The sequence below is a fragment of the Labrus mixtus genome, chromosome 21 (assembly GCF_963584025.1).
Source record: "Labrus mixtus chromosome 21, fLabMix1.1, whole genome shotgun sequence".
NCBI classification, from domain to species: Eukaryota; Metazoa; Chordata; class Actinopteri; order Labriformes; family Labridae; genus Labrus; species Labrus mixtus.
Window position 1 is genome coordinate 5,008,274 of NC_083632.1, and position 22,054 is coordinate 5,030,327.

A 22,054-nucleotide genomic window follows, 5' to 3' on the forward strand; every position below is an offset into this window, starting at 1 on the left:
AGCCAGGGCCAACAAGATGATCACACACATAAATAACAGGCCAAACAGCATGGGCCAGTCAGAGGACACACAAGGGCAGGAGACAAAAGGCCAGACGTTGAATTAGACAGCAATTTTGAAATAAGTGAATCATGTCTACAACTCAGATTTATTGGTCATTGGCACAGGTTTTTCTGGTATTCTGGGTTTCTATGGAAGTAAAACTCCAGCTTGTGTTTATTTTTAAGTAAACACAGCTGAACTGAGTTAAGTTTCTCAGGTGTTAAAGCCATAAAAAAAGCATGGCTTTCTCTACTGTTTCAGTGTTGTGAATTAGTGGATATGAGGACCAAGATGTGAAAGGTATTCATATACTTTTATGACATTAAATGTTGCGCTCCAGTGAAAAAGAGCGGAAGCGCTATTTCACAGAAAATGTCATGTAGCCCATTTAACAAGTGTGGCTGCTTTTTATCCTGTTATCGTTTAACTATGAGATGTTCTGCAGTCATTTTTCACAGCAGATATTTTGTTTTGTCCACAGAAAAACACTAGTAAAAATTGATAGCTGCATTCTTTTCAAGTGTGATATTAAGCCACGGTGTTTAGCCTGCATGCAATAGTCAAGACGTAAAACGATGATTACACCCCTTAACAATATTTACACATCGTGAACTATGACACATAAAAAAGTTCCTACATTGCAGTGTCAGGTCGGGGCTTAAAGAAAACAGAAATAAAATCACTGAAGAATTAAGTTAATTCCTGATGACATAAACACAATACAATATATAATTTAACTCAAACTAACTTCAGAGCATTATTTCCCCCTGAATGTTTAGGCTTACAATTTTTTTGTCTATTATTTAATGAACATAATTCCTTATTAAATCTATTAGCTGTTTTTAAGCAGTAGCGATTTGTTATTTGTTATTTTGTATTTGTTATATAATATAACTGTACGGTTTAGGTTTTAATAAATATATGCACTTTGTATTCAGGAAATATGATCGATGGAGTTCCTTTTTTTATTTTATGCTTGGATTAAGTTTTAAAACTCTTTAAAACTGAAAATATGTTACACAACAGGTAGCCTAATATCAGCCTATAACACAACAGCAGACAAAGAGGAATAATAAGAAAGTAAAGTGCAGTGGCACTCCGTCTCTTTCTTCGTCCTCTGTACCACTTGTTGGAGTCAACTCACAGTATTTGCAACGCGAGCGAAAAGACAGGACAACTTTCCTTCTTTTTAAAAGGTTTACTGAAAAAACTTCAAAGTAAAATACAGGTCTAATGCACGGTCAAAAAACTGTATAGCTTCCATCAATATCAGACTCGGACTGTCATAACATAAACATCCAAAAACATAAAAAAAATAACCTTTTTATCATTTATAAATGACTAAATTATGCCTTTAAAACAATTTTAAACATTATGAATTTACATTAAATTACTGTTATCAGATTTTAATCATTTTCAACTAGATATTTAGTATGAATCAATTATTTGCATAAAGAAAACAAAAGTCTTCTTTTATGGTAAGTAAACTGTATAATCATAATTATTTTTATATAATTTATTTATTTACACTTACATAACATAATTCATATAACTGTATCAACACTTGTTGTTGTGTTTTTACTTTAGATTTACTTAAAAAAAAAACCAATTACTGCACAAATACGTGATATTCCCATAGACACTTTAGCCTTTACTATGGAAACGGGCAGGCTGACGTCACGTACCCCGGAAGTCTTTCTCTTTACCTAACGAGGTCACAATGGCGGCGCGCTGCATGTGAAGCGGGGTCGGAAGAGGTGAACGGGAGCCGGCTTTATGATACGAGAACATGTTTAAAACGCCATGTAGCAGACTGTCAGGTAACGCACCGTGGGATGGGATATCACATTACATTTCAGAGTTATTTATCTTTCATAACATCTGTAAATAGACGTTGAAGCTAAAGCGGAAGCTAGCAGCTAGCACATAGCTGTGCCTGAGATGTTTGTTTGGAGGCTAACAGTGACCTTAAATAGAAGTCAGACACATCTGCAGACACTAAAATTAGCCTATTAAAGCCTGTTTTTATAATGACATCGCTTAACCCATGAGTTAACATGTAAAGTGAAATATTACTGTTACATGTCCAGTACACTTCGACTGTCTCCATTATGTTATAATGTGGTTTAATTTGTGTATAAACTACAAGTTAAACCTCACAATATAACTGCAGGAAGAACTTAGGTTGAAGCAAACACATGTTCAGCACAAGTCTTACATTATAGCTCTTGAAAAAGTGAGTTATTTCCACTCTGGGGTTACTTTGAATTCCTTATAAGACAAGTTTACTCCATAAACTAGAAGCTCTTAGTTTGTAAATCGTGCAAATAAGTACATATCACAACAGTAGTTTTCAAGTTTTGAGTATCAACAAAATCTTGACATGAGCTGAGGACGTATCAGAAGGTTTAAAGTGGGCATGATGAGGATTTAAAGTTATTATAAGATAAGATATACTTTATTTTATTAAATTTAGGTGTTCCAGCAGCGAGCATACATACAAACACACAACACAACACATATATACATACAAACACACAACACATATATACACACAAACACACAACACATATTTACACACATATCCCACCCATACAAAAAAACATGAGCCCACAATACATAGTCAGGATAAAAAAGTGGTATGGATGGTCCATGTGCATAAGTAGCTGTTACTCATAGATAACAGTATAAAATAGTAGCTCTGCCAGTGCATAGTATGATAGATAAATAAAGAATTATTATAAAAAAGCAGTCAAGTGTGTAAAATACAGTTTGATATATGCAGCTCAGGCTAAAGTTTAAAAGTTTAAATGTCTTCTGTCCTTACTTAAAGGGGAGTTGTTATAAAGTGCAATTGCAGTAGGTAAAAAAGTATTTTTAACGAATCATTATGATTTGATGATGATGATGGTAATGACGATGGTTTTTGTTTGATAACGACGACTTATAAGATGCTTTCTATACTGATTAGAGCTCTCAAGAACTGCCCTCAATGTTGTGCTTTGCCTCTGGTCACTTCCTGTCAGCACCTGTGTGTCCAATCAGACTCAGAGCTGATCGTTTGCTCTTACTGACATTGTTCCCTTTTTTCTAGATCCTTGCTTGTGTTGTACTCACTCTCTGATGTACGTCACTTTGGATAAAAGCGTCTGAACAGTGAATTGTAGAATTGTAGATTTGCTTTTATGAAGGATGGAACCATCAAAATAAGTTAATCTTAAAGGACCAATCTGTAAGATATCGACTGACTTAAATCACAACTTGATGTGACTACATAATGAGACATTAAGGACAACATGCTGTGTTGAAGTGTTAACTACACAGCAGCCAGTTTGTCCTCCTCCTAAGTTTTGATTCTGGTGTAGAATGGTTTGTTTTTGTTTTGATCAGAGAAGTTAGGCAGCTTTAAGGCATCCCCTCTCAGCTGTTTTGGACACCTGTTGGTTTGCCAGGCAAACAGCAAACAAACAGGTGTTGCAGCGATGGAAGCGGGCAAGAGAACTGATTTAGATACAACTGAATCTACACGACTTAAAAAGCCTCAGCATCTTTCTAAAATGCTCTGGAGACGTGGTAAAACTAGGATAAACATTGGAGATGCTTTTGAAAAATGGAGAGAGGTTTGAGCACAGAAAGGTTTCAAGATTCAAGATTTTTATTTGTCACATGCTCATACAGATGTGCAGTGAAATGTAAAGACTGTTCCGCAAGGCCATGCAATAAACACTCAAATTACTAATACACATAAATACAGTAAAAATAGAAATATAATGTAAAATTAAAAAAATAAATATTTGAATATACAAAATATAGAATAATGTAAACAGTGTAACGTGTCAGTGTGTGAAGTGTCCAGGGTGTCAAAGTGCAATGTGCAGATTGGAATGTGTGGTGTGTGTGCATCATGTAATCACAGTTCTGTTTTGTTTTTAACTGAGGAGAGAGAAGTTAACAGTGACTGATGCAGAGCTGGCTAAACACTGAAGCATCCTTGTAATAGCAACCTATGTGCACATCAGCTCTATGGCAGAGAGGGCGGGGGGGAGACAGGTCACTCCAATGTTTTGAATTTGGACTGCGGTACAACTTTTTAAACGCTACGTCAGGGTTACAAAGTCCTCCTTGAAGTTACTTGTTGCGTGCATTGAACACTGTCTGTGCATGCTGTTTATTGTTTGTTTTTTGATGCTGTGTATATCTTTGCATGTCCATGTTCTAAGTAAGATTGATTCTGTTCTTTAGTCTTATCTATTTTCTTTTTAGTATTTGTCTTTAAAGAAAGTGTAGACACACATAATTGGCGGTGTTGATAGTTTTCACATCTTATTGCTTAGTTGCTTGGTCCAAAAACATGACACAATGCTGAAAATAAATGTTGTTGACCACAACCAATATATTTTAATTTACTGTATTAGAGCAGTATAGAAACCGGAAGTGACAGCTCTATCTGTTTTATAATAGAAAGTATTAAACCAGTATATATAAGTGACTTTACTTTTTTTCTTTCAACATTTCTTGTAGGTTTAGTCGGTGTAAGTGTGAAACAGAAACTCATTCGATGTAACCAAAGTGCTCGCAGCCTCATTCAGCTGCACAGAAGAGATCCGTCAAACTGGCTGACGTACCAGCATCTCAACTTCCTCAAACGCCAGGTAACTTTCACCGTGCTCTATATCTCCTTTTTTTTTGTCTTTTAACTGTTTGCATTGTGTGATATTCAATTGATTTATCCCATAAATCTCATCGCCCTCCTGTTTTCTTTTCAGTATGTAACAAAGAAGAACAGCGAGCTTCACCAGCGGGCCATCCCCAAACAGGCTCCCGTTCTCACCATCGTGGACGAGAGAGAGGACAGCATCGAGCGACAGGTGCAGAGAATACCAACTATTGATGCTGAGGTCACAGATGCAGTTTCACATCCAGCAGACTTCACCAGTAAAGCACAGCCAGAATTATCCTCCTTGAAGGATGCCTCCTCAGAAGATGGGGCACTACAAAACGATTCTGTGTCCAGTACGGATTTGAATTCAGACGAGACTCCTCATGTCCACGTGGAGACGGACGAGGCGAGGGAGGCACGGCTGGACAAACAGTGGAAGATGCTGAAAGTGGATGTGGCTGACTTGCCAGATGTTTACGCCAAGCTCGCCAAAATCAAACTTACAGGTAGATTGTATAGATCGTATTTAATTTGTCATAAAAGATAACATATTTTATATCTATGAAAATACTTGTGTTTGGTAACGAGCCCAAGGAATATACCATGATTGTGATTTTTATCTTTGGTATTGATTTTTCTGTGAAAATGAAAAATGATTTTCCCACCAAAGAGATTAATGTCACAATCAAAACAATTACAATTACAAAAATATATATGACCCCTCCCCCAAATAAATCTTGAATCAAAGTAAAGTCACTGAGAAAAATAAATTACGCTGAATTATACATTTCTCCACTTTTGATCCAAATACTCGTTGGATCCAATCTACTCTTGTTTTCGTAATAAATCATTAAATGTGTAATCTAAGGTGCCACTTCAGAGCTTCAGTAGCCCCTGGATAGTTGTATAAAGACTGATATTCATTTTAAAATAGATAAGTCCATAAAGAGGCATTTCAGTTGATATTTTTTAAAAGATATTTTTGCCCTTGCAAAAAAAAAATCCTGCTTGGCTGCCTTCTGTTTCAAGTAAACCTGACTTCTACAGCAATGAAACATTTCCCTTGTACCTGTAACTAAAGAAAGGTTACTCTTAAAGACATCATGGGTTTTTATTTTATTCTCGTTTGCTTTGTGGTTTCAGCTCTGGTGGTAACAACTGCAGCGGCTGGCTATGCGATGGCTCCAGTGCCGTTTGATCCTCTCATGTTCTTTGTGTCGTGTCTGGGAACCGGCCTCGCCTCGTGCACTGCCAATTCAATCAACCAGGTCAGTTATCCTGAAGGAGCTTTTACACCTGTAGAGTGGGTGATGTGGTCTGCATGGCTACTTTTCACACGCACAGAACTGAAAACCAAATGAGCCAGCCAATGTGATAAGTATCACTGAAGTAGGAGACACTGCTGGTACAGGTGTATTTAATAAACTCTGTGTTAAATGAATGAGTAAACACAGCTTATTTACTCACACTGCAAACATCCCACACAGTATTCAACACATGGTTTGTGTAATTGTTTCAAGACTTCCAGTAAACAATACAGATGTTCCTGCTCATAAATCTGTGTATTTATAAGTACCAATCCATTTCCTCTTGGAAAGAAAATGTTGATGATTAGAGTCAGAACTGGCAGGATATCTGTTGGTATTATAATGTGTAATGCATTTGAGTTGACATGTCATACAGTCGTGAATTTGCTTGTTGGACGCTTTCATCCACTGTTATAACAGTTAAAATCATTTCTTTGTTCTTAAAGAATCAGCACATCCCCTCTTTTTGTTATCACTCTGCATTCCTCTTTAGCTACGTATTTCAGAAATGCACCTAGCTGACTGTAACGCTGTTATTATTTCTCTGCTGAAAGCATTTTTTGGAGCTGCAAACCAAGGACAGCTAGTGAACAAAGACACTTAGAGCTAGTTCTGTAGGTACGGCCCCCTTGTGCCGTCTAGTGTTGACGTTGTTTGGAAGAATTTGCTCCATAACTCAAGAATATTACTATCACGGGTGACCTCTCCCTCAGCCTCAGATTGAACTCTTATTGGAGTCTTTGGTCTGTAATTTGGCAAATACCTGGATTTTGCTGCTAGTTCTTGCCCTTGGGGCCAACCCCCACCCACCCTCCACGCACACAATCTCTCCACAATGTTCCAGTTGATGTCTATATTGTTTTTAAGAGATGTTCCTGTACTCCAATACAGCCAAAAATGTGGAGTCTGGTATTGGCAGATACATTTTATAAATAATCAGCATACCCCCGAGAGTGCATAGGGCCGAATTTTACTTACCAAATGTATCCAGAATTTCCTGCCATCCTCGTAGTTGCATTTTTTCCAAGAAGTCAGGGTGCGCGGTTGTGAAAGCAGCTGGTAATATTCAGGAACATTTACCATTATGGAGTGAGCAGGGGTGATGATGTTTATCATCTGAACGTATGCGTTTCTGGTTGGAATCCCCGTGAGCATCGGGATGCTGCTTCGTTCTCTTTGTCTGCTCACCTGTGTGTTCTTTCCCCCTCTTGTTGGTACTTTGGAAACGTCCAATCAGATGTGGCGTTAATATAGAGACAAAAACTTTCATCATGGCGAGGGACTCTGTTGCTTTGTCCAACATCTTGAAACGGTCGATAATGTTAACCTGTGACTTTCAGGGGCTGGCTGCCCTGACATTTTCTGGAAACCATCAGGAGTGCATGTGTGAACGGGGTTTATGATGAAGCACAGTGATACAGCTGATCCTGATCCTGAACTTGCTTGCTGTAATGTAGGTACAGTGTGACCCCCCCCTTTGTGTCACCTCAGGGAGTCAGACAGTGGATATAAATGTGCAAATGTTTGCACACTTTTGTTGTTGTAGTCGTGTCTGAATAGTGTCAATCAGCCCAGCGCTCAGGTTGAAAATGTGTTGGCTCTCCTGAAACAGAGCCGCTCTAACTCCTCGGTGCTCCTCCACCTCACACTGAGCAGGTGTGTAAATACCCTTCAGGTATTTGAAAAATGTCCCCCCCCCCCCTCTCCTCATGCCGCTGAGAGTAGCGGTAGACTCGAGCTCCGAGACGTTCAAAGCGATGAGTGATGAAGAGGCGGCTGCCTCTGTTCTTCCCCTGCTCGTACCCTGGGTGTCCCTTATTGCGGGCCCACCCTCACATCAGTCCTGTCAGTCTTCATTTTCCCCCACTTACGCAGCCTGAGGTTAGGATGCCCACACGGCTTCACATTTCACATCGAAACAATGTTGTTAGCATTTCCCCGCGTTTCTTTTTGGCCTCCTCGAGTCCGGTCCAGCTTCAAACCGACAGAAAAAGGTGAAGTTTAGAGCACGTGTAGCTCAAATAGCAAATTACGTAAGTGTGTGTTAAAACCTGCAGGAAGTACAGAAAGTCAGGGCTTCTAAAAATCTGGATTTTTGAAGACCTTTTGTAAGATCTGCATCGTTAGAGAAAAAGATTATTCACAGCTTTCAGAAGTATAATTATAAGCTTTAATTTGTGGGATGTAGAGGCAACATCATGTATTACTTCTCAAGCTCTAGAATGAAATACAACTTTTTAAGTGTTTCTTCATGAAGTCAAGCATTAGAAGATATGAGAGCTTTTAATATTTGGTAGTATGAATCGACCCTCTTCATCATGTTGACATGAAAGAGGCTCAACTACACAAAACTGCATAAAAAAAATGTCATTATGAATTAAACATGTGCGGGAAAAAAGCACTCTGTGTATGGCATTATAGGAATGCTCCACATGCTTTCTGTAGATAAATATACTTTGAATTGTAAAAAGATCTTGGTGGAATATCTCTTCCAACATTTCTCTGTGTTTTCACAAATGGTCTGGGGCGTTTTAGCCTGAAATTCATCAGTGCTCGCTCCGTTTGAGGCCAAGAACTCCTTTTTTTTTGTGGCTTGTATCTGGTATGTGAGCCCGAGCCTTCCCATTAGCCGGCTTCATTCTGCTCCCTAATCCCTCGTTCTATGAGGGGGCATTTTGCGTGTCATCATAGTCTTAATTTGCGAGAATGTAAAATGGGTTTATTGTTTCAGAAAATGAGCCACCTGTTTTGAAGTGAGGCTGACTTTGAAGTTTCTTTTTTTTTTTTTTTGGGACAATGTCGTGCAAAGGTAGATCTTCGGTGCAAAGGATAAACATCATTAAGAAAGGTAAACGTATTTGTTGTTGGTTGTTTCTTGTCTCGCTCGTCTGGTATGAAAAGTATTCGTCTTTGTACACACGATGCTGGTGTTGCTTTGTTTGGAGAAGAATGTCATTTTCCTTCGCTGTAATTACACACACACACACACAGCGGCTCCAAGGATGTCATGTGTGACACATAATTACCTGTTGCACCGCCACAGTGGCCGTACTCTGCACTTTTTTTTGCAACAGACCAACACACGCTTTTCAGCTCTTTTTTTTTTGTCAAAGACACACCCGCACCTGTGTGTGTGTGTCTGATGCCAACACTTTACTCATCTGTTTGTTTTCATAATCCCTTAAAGAGAAAAATCAATCTACAATTTACCTTCAGATCTTCGGCCAGTTTTCTTTTTGATTTAAATTTTCCTTTCATCGTGCTTTAGCATTAGTGCGTTTAATCCCGATTAAAGCTTGATGTCTATTTCATACGAAAAAATCAAACAAAACCTTGACAAACAAAATCAAAGCAGAGAAAGTCTCCAGTGAAGATCACTTCCTATGGATTCTCTCGCTCGGCCCTAATCCCTTAATGCTCTGCATCTAAAGAGGCAGAGGAGTGTGCGAGTATGCGACCACACAGCTGTCGAATTACCTTGAGGAAAGGCGGAAAAGGGCCTGGAGGGAGAGAAAAATGATTTGGCTCTATGAAGTGGCAGCCAGACCTTCAGCAGAAGCTGTCAAAAGCCAAGGCTGCTCTTTGTCCCATCGGGGGAAGTGGCCGTAGGGCAAACAGAAATGTTGTGGTTTCCCCTTTAAAATGTTTCTCCATTTGGGAAAACTGACGGAAGGGTGTAAGCGCTCGCAGTCACGTAACAAAGGCATTTCAGCGTCTACGGTTTCTCACCACAGTCAGAAGTCTTTACGCTGTCATGTCTTGACTTCAAATCAGGGAGGACAGTCAGCTCCGACAGCAAAGGGATGTTATTATCTCAACATCCCGTTCAAGACGCTCTCGTGAGTTGGCAATAATGAAATTCTTTTTGGCAAGCAGTGTTTTTTTTTAAGTTTATGTTTTGCGGCTTCGACCGCCTTTGAAATATGAGGAGATGTATAAGTTTTGATTTCAAATCCAAGATTGATCAAAATGATTTCTGTCATTAAAATTGAAGGCAGGATCGATGAGTTTCAGTATCGTTTTCCTCAGCTCGTTTGTTAATAACAAGCCTATTTCAGGATATCTAAACAAAATGCTCTTAAAGTTCTTCACTTTATTGCTTCTCATTTTAGTGTTCTACTCGTCTTAATTGACATTCTTCACATCTGGGATATTTTTTAGATACTTTTCTTGATTCCACATCTGTAGTGTCAGAGTCACAACTCACGATCATATCTCAGATAATCAATTTCTCTTAATAGTTCAGATAATGTCTGTGAGTTTATTCGTTTCTGCCACTCTTTTCAGGCTGCTGTAAAATACCCTTGTGGCTAATTTTTACAGCAATGTATTGCTCAGCACTTCCATTTAGAATTAAAAAAAAAAATCAACCAATATAATAAAAATTGAGACTCCTGAAATTCTAGAAATGCATATATTTATATTAGTATTGGAAAATTAGGTTGCGTTCAATTTGTGTTGTGCTTAAAATAATGTTGTTTATATTCAGGCACTTTTCAAGATAATCAAAGTCAAATCAGATTTACATTTAGAGACATGACACCTTTAGATTTAGAGGCACTGGTCACCTCTAGAAATGAGACATGCTTTTTGGATGAGCAGTATTTTATTCAGTCATTTTTGAACAATTCCCCTCCTCCAGCCAAAAATACACGTCAGATTTGACATAAAATATATATTTAGGGATTAACTTGAACAAAGGACAACCATAAATGGCTGACAGAAAAGGTGTAGGTTTGAGTTTAATACAAAATCTTCACATAACATATTCTCGTAGGAAAACCTCACATGGTTTACTCTGAGAGAAATAGGTCGGCTGGTAAAAAGTCTCACCAGAGGTTTCACTACAGAGCTCCTTCTGTTCTAGCTAGTATTGGGATTCTGGTTGTTCTGGTCTTCAGGACCCGCGGGCCCCACACCGGGCGTCACCTCCGCAGGTGTTCCAGCCGTCATCGCCTCACAGTCTGGTCCCTGCTCGAGCTAATTGGATAATTGGGTCAGACGAAAGTTTCAGTCTCAACCTTAAAGACCCGTGGGCAGTCAGAATACCCCAGCGGTGTATCAAAAGACCCGATCGGGTGTTTGACTGTCACACAAGTCCTGCTCGACTGTTTTGACAGCGGCTGCAGTGTAAGTCGCACTCTGTCAGCCCCACGTTTGTTTTGACGAAAATTCGAGCTGGCGTGCTCTGTGGCTGCCGACTGTCATTCCTGCCTTCGTGACCATGACAGTCGGTCTCCTTTTGTGTCTGCGTCTCTCTGGCGGTGAGCTGTCTGAGGCTGGCACGCACAAGCGAGCCCCCACAAGCCCCCAGCCCATCCTCTCCTACCTCTTCAAGCTACGCCCTCCTTCTCTTGTCCTGTGCAGACATGTATTATTTACCCTCCTGCATGCCTCCTTCTGTCTTCTTGGTCAGTCCCTGACACAGTGTGGGTACATGACTGAACACATGGGTAGGTTATGTGATGATAACATGTTTTTACTTTGTAAACACATTGAAAGATTTATCCTGCCATCAAAAACCATTCTCTAAACATATTGGAACAGGGTGATAGGATTTCATAACCTTTTACAAGAACAGTTCCTTTTTTGAGTAAACCAGGCATAAACTACGGAAGCCCTAAGCTGACATGCATCAACACATTTTATTTACTTCATTTTCAAGTGATGACAAGTCCTGGTTGTTTTCTCAAGGTCGTAACTAATTTTTCTTGTGATCTTGGGATAACAGAAGTTGTTTTCCCATTTTAATAGATTAATTAATTTAGTCATCTCGAGATAAGGAAGCTTGTTTCCTCAGGAGACAGGATATGTTTCTGGCAGTCTAGTAAACAAAACCATCGGCTAGTCACTCTAATATGTCAGACCAGGACATGCCATTTTGCCATTGAGAACACTAATGATGTTAGTTAAGCCTATATGATTGATTGATAGACATGGTCTGAAATTTGTCTTGCATCACAGCGGCTACATTTGCGACATAAAAATCAAGACAAGATACAAAGATCCAAACATTTGACCCAAGATTCAACTTGCTTTGCTCGGGGATTCAGCTCTGCATTCAATTTCAGAATTGACTGGTGAACAAAGGATTGTTTCAGTCTAACCTTATTAAAACGTGGGGCCCTGTATCTCCAGTTTGATGGTAATAATTCCGATGTATGTGTGCCCATGTTTGTTATATGCCTTCGCAAACCGTGGGGTAGGAAAGTACAAGTCGAGATCTCAAGAAAACAACTCGGATGCAGAAAAGCCACTTTTTGTAGCACACCAAAGCCATGAAAAAGGTATTAAATAAGCATTTAGACCATGATTAAGATGATTTGTACAGATGCATTTAGAAGCTTTTATCCATCCAACTAGTAAAAGTGATTTGAATTGATAGCTCTCTGGCACTCTTCTCGTTATACAAACTGCCCTGTCATATAAAATCAAACTATCAAGTGGTAGCTTATGCTTTAAATTTTAAAAGCGGTGTCAGGCGCCTCAGAGTCTAATGATGGCACAGAAAACCATTTTAAGAACACTCTAATGCAACACAGGCTTGTTGTCACAGTCGGGAGCTTCATCCTCACCATATTACTCCCCTATTGTTTGCAGTGGCAGTCGTCTTCGTAGACTCCACATATTTGGAGGTCAGGCTGGTGTGCTTCCACTCAAAATGAGATTTTAACTGAGCCAGGAAATTCCCGTTTTGTTATGTTTCATTTTAAGTCCACTCTTGAGTCATATTGAGTGTGATATATGAATGTGCAAATTTACAAGCTGCACTTGTTGAAAGTCCTTCAATTACACTCGGGTAAATTGGTCAACATTAGCATGGTGTAATGTTTATATTACAGTACAGTCACTTATGACACATTTTCTCTGTTTTGGCGCTGTACTGTAAGTGTATTTGATCTAAAATGAAACACTTACTATGAAATTCAGACGCTTGCTGTCAGCGACATATTGGAATCGTACCCTCTGGTATATTGTCCTCGGTTTCAGGGTGAGTAACATTATCAGACATGTCAACATCAACTGAGAGCCTTTTCTCGCTCCTTAGTCATCAAATAACGACACTTTGTCATGCCCCTCTGCAGCTCATGCACATATGACATGGAAGCATTTAGCTGTGAGCCATCTTGGGGAACACTTAAGAGAAACAGTGAACTCAAGTGACATGGTAGAAGACTGAACCTTGAGTGCTGTTTCTCTACATGTTATATTGAATATTACACCTTTGTGGAATCAATATGAAAGTACAAAGATGTAATGATGGCGAAGTTTTGTTTCGGCGCTGTTTTGGAATCTTACTCTGAAACTGGCTGGTTAGAAAAAATATCCCATCCTGAATAGTTGAGCATATTTACAGTCGAGACCATGTCAACGAACTATGGGAGCAAAAACCAAAAAAAATCTTTCATTAATTGTAATCGAGGTAAAATGTTCAATCAATCGTGATATCGCTCAGTCCGTTGGGACTTGGGTTGGGAACCAAAGGGTCTGGATGCGGACCATTATATGGAAGTTGGTCTGGTAGCTGGAGAGGTGCCAGGTCACTTCCTGAGCAATGGCGAGGTTCACTTGAGCGCAGACCGCTCTGGTGCGCTCCCTGCATAGCTGCAGGTTTTATGTTCCACTGATACATGTGATCTATTCCTCTGACTTCTTAAAGAGTTGGCTATTACTGTAATAATTCTTGCCAGCTTTACTACCCCAGTGTTTTCTGCAGACCGGAGGTGTAGATAGCGCTCCATCAGCTGCACAGCATGCGGTCGTCGTCTACATCAGTCCAGGGTGGCGTCACATTTTCTGCGCCTCAACAGTCAAAGCTGCCTCGACAATGTTCCAGCCTCGCGCTCTGCTCGTTGTAGTTTGGGGTACCTCACATAACACGGTGCCTCTTAAGAGGATCATTAGTTGTAACAAGACCTCATAGCCGCTAAAAACCCCACCAACTACGGGCCCTTCAAAGACGATGAAAACCTTCCACCGCTGGATTCGCGTCTGTTCCCTGCTGAGAAAGAGCGACAGAAGATACGGTTTCAAACGCACGCTGTAGAATACCTATGCCATGATGACATAGTTGTATTTTTGTGCAACTTATATCTCTTCTCCTTGAGAACTACCCCCCACTGTACTACTACCACTGTCCATATGATGAATAGCAGGGGAGACCTTCTAAATAACCCCCATAAAATGTGTTCTGTATTTGTTTCTGAAGTCCAAAGATGTTTCAAATCGGATGGAGTTGTAAAAGTGTCGGTGCTTGTCATGTTGGTTCCACTAGCTGTGTGCTGTGACTGACTGGTTAAAAGTGTTTTTCTATAAAAAGGATGTTTTTTGGGGTTGCTTCTTCAAGTCGAAGGCCAAACACATCAAAGTATTAGCCAAATGAATGTTTTAACAAAAACAAAACCCTTTCCTTGGTGCAGATGCTGCCCTTAAGCTCCTTCTTCTGACAGCTTTGTTAAAACAAAAGAGCTAGCTGATCTTTGACACTGACACTTGACAGCTTTTTGTTTCACACTCTCCACCAAGCTGTTACTTCAGCCCGGGAGAATGACGAAACTCCTTTTTTAATTGCCAAGCAAGATGGCACTGAAAGGGCTCGATGGGTATCTTGTCTCTCAGCGCTGGATTAAACTGAATATTTAACCAGACAGCCCTGTTTAATAGTTAATTTCTTTAAAGGCTTTTGTCTTTGTCGACCACGGGGTGCCAATCCGCTTCAAACTGTACAAATGAATCTCCTGCAGCCTCAGACGGAGACAGATGCTTTCCTCTGATAAAGTCATGAAGGGTAAATCCATCTATTAAATACCCCCATGATAATGCCTGAGGGGGGGTCAGAGCAATCACTGTTGCCAGGCAGAGTGTTGGTTAGCAGCAAACACAGAGATGGTAATACTCTGGTTTCCAGTTATTTCTATTATTTTTAATGGGTTTTTAATTGGACTATTCCATACAAAAGAAATTGCACTTATTTCAGAATCTCATCAAACTTGAACATAGTTCATCTGTGTTTAACACAAACGTAAAGTATTAAGAAACAGGGCCAAAGTAGTCGTGATTCTTTCATTAAACACGGATAAAGAAAGCTGTTTGTGATTGACGTTTCCCAGATAAGATCGGTCCTTTGCAATCCTAGAGAAGGGATCAAAACATCTAAATGTGAAGGAGAAACTTAATGAAGTGGGTGGACACAAAGCGAGAGGTGATTAGTTTAAAGTCGAGTTTAGTTTTTATTCAATCCTGCTTTATGCTGCTTCTTTACTTATAACAGCCTCGCTTAGTCACCGGTATGAGTCATATGAATATCTGTCCATCTCATGCAGTTAATAGAGCCTTTCATTTCAAATTTACAGATTAAAATAGAGGGGATTTATAGACTTTTAGTAGAAATGTCTTACTGTCACATTATTTACAATAATTCCGTCCTTAAATGGGGACAAGGACTGCAACTTAGCCGTGGCTATAAGTAGAGATGGGACTGATCCGATCTTATGATACCGACGTAATTTACGGATTGGATATCCGACTGACAGCGCTGATCCCGACACCGATTAAGAGAGATTTTTGGGAACTTTAAACATTCTCAACTCGCACAGTCTCGCTTTGAAGACGTTCAGACTGAACTGTAAGAAGTGACCACAAATCCTCATTATCATATTCAAGACATTCAGACAAGATCAAATGATCATTTTAATCATTGCAGTTGAATTTCAGCAGCTGTTAGATCCACATTAACATTTAGAAGAATGCTAATAGACGTAAAGCTGATATTAATAGTTGGGCAGATCCACAGCAGCAGTCCACACCAACGATCCAGAGCAATTACATTACATTTCTTTAATTCAACCCTTGTTTCATATCAAAGAAAACAAGATAGCATATAATACTATGAGCTTGATCTCGGTATTTAAAGACCCGCCAAAATTGTTCCATAAGTAACATGTAAATATGGCATGTAAGACTATACTCTGATTTTCAAACTCATGAAATTAAACTCTTTCAGTTGCCATTTAGTTGTAGAAAAATCTACTTCTAGGTGTTAATAATTATTTTACTTCAAGATACGCTCTTGGCCCCAACGAATTTCAAACCCTTCATTTTCCATGGAGACAAAAGAAAAGAAAAGGCAAAAATAGTCCCTATGACATAACATACCTTTCAACACAATCCTCATTTCTGATTGTGTGTCTTATAGGGTAATACATGTTTATGGGTTTTTTTTTTCTCTCTTTGATCTCTGTATACTCCAACCTTGACAATTAGAGAACAACCTTCAGTGACTTCAAAAGAAGACAAGAACGTGGCCCGTCAACAACATGTCGTCATCCTTTTGTGAAGATCACACCGCTCACACGCGAGGTGTCTCTCTGAGCTTTCGGTGCTGCAGCTTGTTTGGGCAAACACGCCTCACCACAATACACAGACCTCCACCCGAGGGGATGAACATGAGTGACTGATGGGGCAGGTGGAGTGCCTCCTCTTCAACTCCCTGATTAGCCTTTAGTTTCTGACAAAACACTGTGATTATGGGCTTCAGTGGTCGACAAGGGGGATGCAGACACCATTGAGACCTGAGTCAGAAGAAGAGGGGGGGGAAACCACCCACCTCAGCTCTGTCTGGCTCCACTGAACCTTTCTACACCTCTGCTGTATGAGGGAATGCCTGACCTCATACAAGCTGAGTAAATGCTGTTACAACAATTACCACACGCCATCTGATGTATTTGTTTTCTCTACTACTACTTCATGCTTGTAGCGGTGTTTTTCTGGGTTAAATACAGTCTGGATGTTTATGGTCTACAAATGAGGACATCATTTCTTTCTATCAGAATCTATCTTAAACCCTGAGTATACTTCCATTACATCAGACTTGTGTATCCTGCAGTAGTTCGGAGCATTGGTTGTGCATGTCCTTAGAAATAAATGCTACTCGTCCATGAGATGCAGTATGCATGTAACGGCCAGTAGCAGTGTAGAGATGAATGGTGATGAGACCGGAAATTACAACATCAGAGACACCAGAGTGCCGCTACAACAATGGTGGAAAGTTTTGAAGAACAGTTAACAAATCGAGTCTGCAACTACCCGCACTATGATGTGTTATTGCCGTTGCATTGCATCCAAAAATGCGTGCCAAAATATCTGGCGATAGATCGTTTCTACTTTGGTGTTTAACGCCGTCTTATTTATGTGGTGCTCCCTCTAGAGGAATCCTCCACTAACACGCGTTGTACATAGGCAAGTTGTTTACCCACATGCGTGGTTAAAAAGCAAGTATATTTGAGCCCTTAGATTCACCGGTTCAGTGTAGAGGTTCTTGTATGTCTATAGGACTCACTGTTGCCCTGGTACCAGTCCCTGAACTCATCAGCTACTGTCTGATGTCGACCGACAATAGCTATATTTATGATGTGATGACATCACTGATGTGTGCACAATCTCTTTGTCTTACACCTTTTTCAGGACTGAAGTAGTCAGATACAAAAAAAAATATTGCTTGAATATAAAAAAACATGGAAGTTTAATAGTTTTACAGTATAAAACCAATGAAAATAGTGGTGGTTTTTTTGTTGCAAGAATGAAGACTGCACTGTTTCAGGAAAAAAGACATGCATTCAGGGCATCAACCTAAGTCAATACATTCATGTATTTGTCTGCATTTTGTTGTTAATTTTCCACAAAATTCAAGACTTCCCTCTCTATCTGAAGGTAACTTAGCCAAAGGCAAGTTAGAACAGTCTTTGTCAAGCTGAGATCCGTGGATAATTAACAAAAGCTGGCCTGTTTATGGCGTGCCCGTGAGCCAACACTGAATGCTAATTTCATCCTAATGGAGGAGCGTTTTTGGGGCAGGGGTAATCGTTGCTGGAAAACAAATATGGTTACCAACAGGCACCAAGAATGAAAGGTTTTACGGATTGTAAATATCTCAGTTTAACAAAGTCTTGGTTTAATAATTTGATGATTAAATCGAATAAGGGCTTCACAACAAGTACAGCAGACGACATTTTAGTTTCTAAACATAATTGGTTTGATATGATGTGATCATTGGACGGCATATGGAGGATTAAATGAATTAGCCTTTTCATCCTTCCAATGGTAAAAGAGGAATATATTATTCCACAGCTTGGTAATAGGGATATTAATTAAACCCAAATTTGCATTTTTTTGGTCATTGTCATGTCTCAAATCAACACATAAAGTAAATGTGTTTTGTTGGTTATTATCTACAACTTTAATTCCTTAAATAATTTTCTCTATCGCAGCCATTGGTCCCATCTCCCTGTAGTCTTTTAATAAGTATGCATTACAATGCACCTCATCTATTTATGAAAAGTCTCAAAGTAACTATTGAAAGTGCTCTGTATTGCTGAGTATTATGGAGGCCGAAACCCTCGATTTTAGGGTTGGGAATCTTTGGGTGACTCATGATTCCATTCAATTTCAATGCTTGGAGTCACGATTCAGAATCTGTTTCCGATTTCCGATTCTGGATACATGGATTCAAAGTCAATTTTTTAATTAGAACATAATTCAGGATCTACTCCAGTCCTCTGTGAGACTGGCTGAATTTCTAGTTGCTCCATTTGGCATTCTACTCAGTTAAAGAGCTATCCTTAGCACTTAGCAGTGAGTGACTGATTAGTCAAACTTCCCAAAAAAATGTTTTTTTTGGAAGTTAGGAATCTATTTAAAAATCTTGATTTTTACATGAATTGATTTTTCCCCCACCTCTACTCGATTTAGACTGTCATTGCTCACGACTCTGTATTTTATGTAATTGCCTCCGTGATTTCAGCTCCTGTACTCTGCCTTCTTGAATTTTAAGAAAGGCTTTTAGCTGTTCTCCAAGGACTATTATTCAGACTGAATTCCCTGAATCTTAACTGCCACCCATGTCTTTAGTCCTTCATTATGTAATCACGCAGCATACCTTGAAGAGTTCAGGAAGTCACAGTTGATCTTTGGCATACAAAAAGAGGTTTTGCCTGACATTGGCTTTTTTTTTTTTCTCATTACAGTCACGTTAAAAAGTAGATTTTAGATAGTGCAAAGACTTGAAATATTCCACACTTTATGAATCTAACTCGTGAATTTAAGATTGCAGCACAGTTTGATGTACTCAGATCTCTTCCACTTATTCTTCTGTAAACACAGCCACGATGTAGCTTCTCATCGCCTCCTTTTATAGGTTATAAGCCCTTAAATCAATGTGATCCATTCAATAAAATGTGCTTTTGCACTAAACACACTGGAATCTTTTTACTTTATAGTTTGTGAAAAACTTTCCAATGCACATTTGTTCTGAGAATGGCAGCACCCACAAGCACAAAAGGCTTAGTAAGTCTGCCTTTGTGTGTCTACCTCAGTGTAGCATTACTGTTGGTCCACCTGTCGTCTGTCACTAGCCAATCCTCTCTCACCTGCGGAAGTCATCTTGCTTGGTTGGGTGTGGACCCCCCGTCTTTCTGTCTGTCAAAGGAAGCACTTCAGATGATGACACGGCAGTGTGTCAGACTCTGTCATGTAATAACGGATGATTACTTTTCAGATGACAGACCAAAGTGTGTGTCTCTGGGTGTGTGCTGCTTGCACCAACTCTGCCTCACTGTACCAATGGGTGTACATATCCTCTTCTTCTCTTCATATGTTGCAAAGCTGGCTAAACCAACATCGAGGTAAAATGTAGAAATCTTGTGGAACTTAACCCCCTCTATGCTTTCCATCTTGATGACTTTTCTTTCTTTGCCCAAACAACCTGAAAACCAGCCTTCAGAAATATCGCTGCATCATCGGCATACATACCATACCAAATATGCTTTGAAGTGGCTTCTGCCATTAATATCTATATCAAAGATACACAAAATTTCTCCTCTTCCTGTACAATATTGTTCCATGCTGTGAAGGAGACCATGTACACTTTTTTAATATCCAATTTGTGCTACACTCTTCTTTTACGGCGTCATTTATCTGCCCACATGCATCAAACACAGCAGCTATCAAAAGGGCCTTGAAGCTCAGCATGTGTGCGTTTTGTCTCTGAACACTGTTAATATCACCACACAGCCGCTCAATCAAGTAGAGGGAAGTAAGCACTGCTGTTCCCATTCATTTTACACCCACACAAATACAATCAGCCTGAGAATGATAGACATCGAGGTGCTCGAGTAGTTATAACCCACACTTGTGTGTATTTACCCTGAACCTCTTTGTCTCGCTAATCCAGATCCTGGGGATTAAACGTTTCCGTTGTGCTCTGTAGTGGTACTGTGAGGGGAGGGTGGGGGGGGGTTTGTCCTGTTCTTTGCTCTTTCTCCCACTTGTAGACCTTTTATCTGTATGTGCTCTGCTAGTAATTGCTTATGAAGAGACGGGGTGGGTAGAGGAAGAGTGGCTCCAATTTCACCAGCCCACAATTGATAATGGTACTTCACTGCTTTGAAATGCTGCCTCTGTTTAGGACTGCTTCATCCTTTATTCAAAGATACATTGATCTTTAAGCTTTATTGGTGAAAAGGTTGTACGACTAAATCGTTGACGGGACTCGACCAAAGCTCAAGATTTATGCGCTCAAACTGTACGACCAGAATGTGCAGCACAACCTGAGAGCTCACGCTTAACCAGAAATCTGTGACGGAGCATTCACAATCGTCAGTAAAGTTTCCTTTGAAATCTCCCATAGATGGAGATTGAAGTCAGTTGTGTGTGTATTACAGATTTAAAAACATATTTTCTACTTTTCAAATGCAGCTTACCTCAGGGTATTCTTGGCTGATTATTTTTAATTGTTGGCTGCAAGTGGGGAGACAAAAGTTACTTTTTTCTCTAACTCCGACAACATTGACCTCTAGCTTTGTAAATTCTGTATAAAATGATCTTCATATACATATTTGGAAGACTTTTCTGATGTAGTTGTCTTTTGTTAATCTGTTCTTGTAGACACATTTTAAGCATCATTGCGAGTCACCTTAAGGAACTGTGCAGCCTCTAACTCTTCCCCATCCAGACACACTGAGAGCTGTCTCATGTGAAATCCTGCCAAAAAGAATTTGTCTCACATTTTAAAGGAAAGATGGCTGACATCTTACTTTCAGACCCTGTCTAGCAGCTAACTGGTTTGCTTTTCTACTTAAGGGGATAACAAGGGAGGCGTGGGGACAGAGAAGATGTCAGAAAGAAGGATAGTTCTCGGGAGGGCAAAGCTCCAGTGGTGAAAGAGGAAAGACTCTGACAGGAACTTTGTCACTCTGTTCACACACATTCCCATCCCATTTCCTCCTGCAAACAAGACTGGAACTCGCAGATAAATTATTTACTGCTGCCTTTTGTCGCTGTTTACTATCTGTTCCCTAGCGTTGAGCGTGTCAGCAAATTCTCCAGCTCGATATCAAAAAGGGGATATCTTTTACTTCTTCCAAGTTTGTCTTCTTCAAGTGAGAGGAAAGGGAATAAGAAGTTAGACACAGCAGGAGAAGTTTTAAGGTAGAAAACCAAAACTTATTTCTAGTTGAAAATCAGCGATGAAACGCTTGGAAGAACTTTTTTCTAGTTCTTGGGGCCAGTTCAGAGCGTGTTCTTTATATTAACTATGAGCTCTCTTTGTCTTTTCATACTTGGATCAAAAAGTTTGTGAAGCTCTGTAAAACTTCTCTTTTAACTTTGCTGCAAAAACTCAAGATTTGAAGCATGCAAATTTACCAAACTGTCTTTGCACACATCTTTCCAGTCTTCTCTCTTCTTGCCCGTAACCCTCACTGCTTTGCACTCCACCATGCTGAGCTGCACGTGCATTATCAGGAGTCTAGTTTACGGAACATGCTGGCGAGGAGAAAGCGAGGGAGAATAAAAGACGCTGATTGAAGAGCGTAAAGCCCACCTTGTGTTCAGTTTGTTGCAGCTGCAGGATGTTTTCACAAACAACCTTTCCTTGGACAAAGCAGGCGGTATAAGACCGGTGACCCATGTCCCAGAATGCAAAGAACTCACCGCAATCTGGAGATGAGTGAAAACAAAACCTCCAAAACAAACTGAACAGTTGTCACAG

General features: G+C 39.8%; 1 protein-coding gene across 1 annotated transcript in view; it reads left to right on the forward strand.

Annotated features, from left to right (window-relative positions):
• The first annotated feature begins 1,729 nt into the window (after positions 1-1,729).
• LOC132955120 (protoheme IX farnesyltransferase, mitochondrial) overlaps positions 1,730-22,054 on the forward strand; it is a 35,121-nt gene continuing 14,796 nt past the window's right edge. Inside the window, exons 1-4 of the mRNA XM_061027808.1 lie at positions 1,730-1,862; positions 4,564-4,694; positions 4,809-5,208; positions 5,846-5,970. Coding sequence (XP_060883791.1) covers positions 1,832-1,862; positions 4,564-4,694; positions 4,809-5,208; positions 5,846-5,970 — 687 coding nt within the window. The 5' untranslated portion in view covers positions 1,730-1,831. The remainder of the gene's footprint in view (positions 1,863-4,563; positions 4,695-4,808; positions 5,209-5,845; positions 5,971-22,054) is intronic.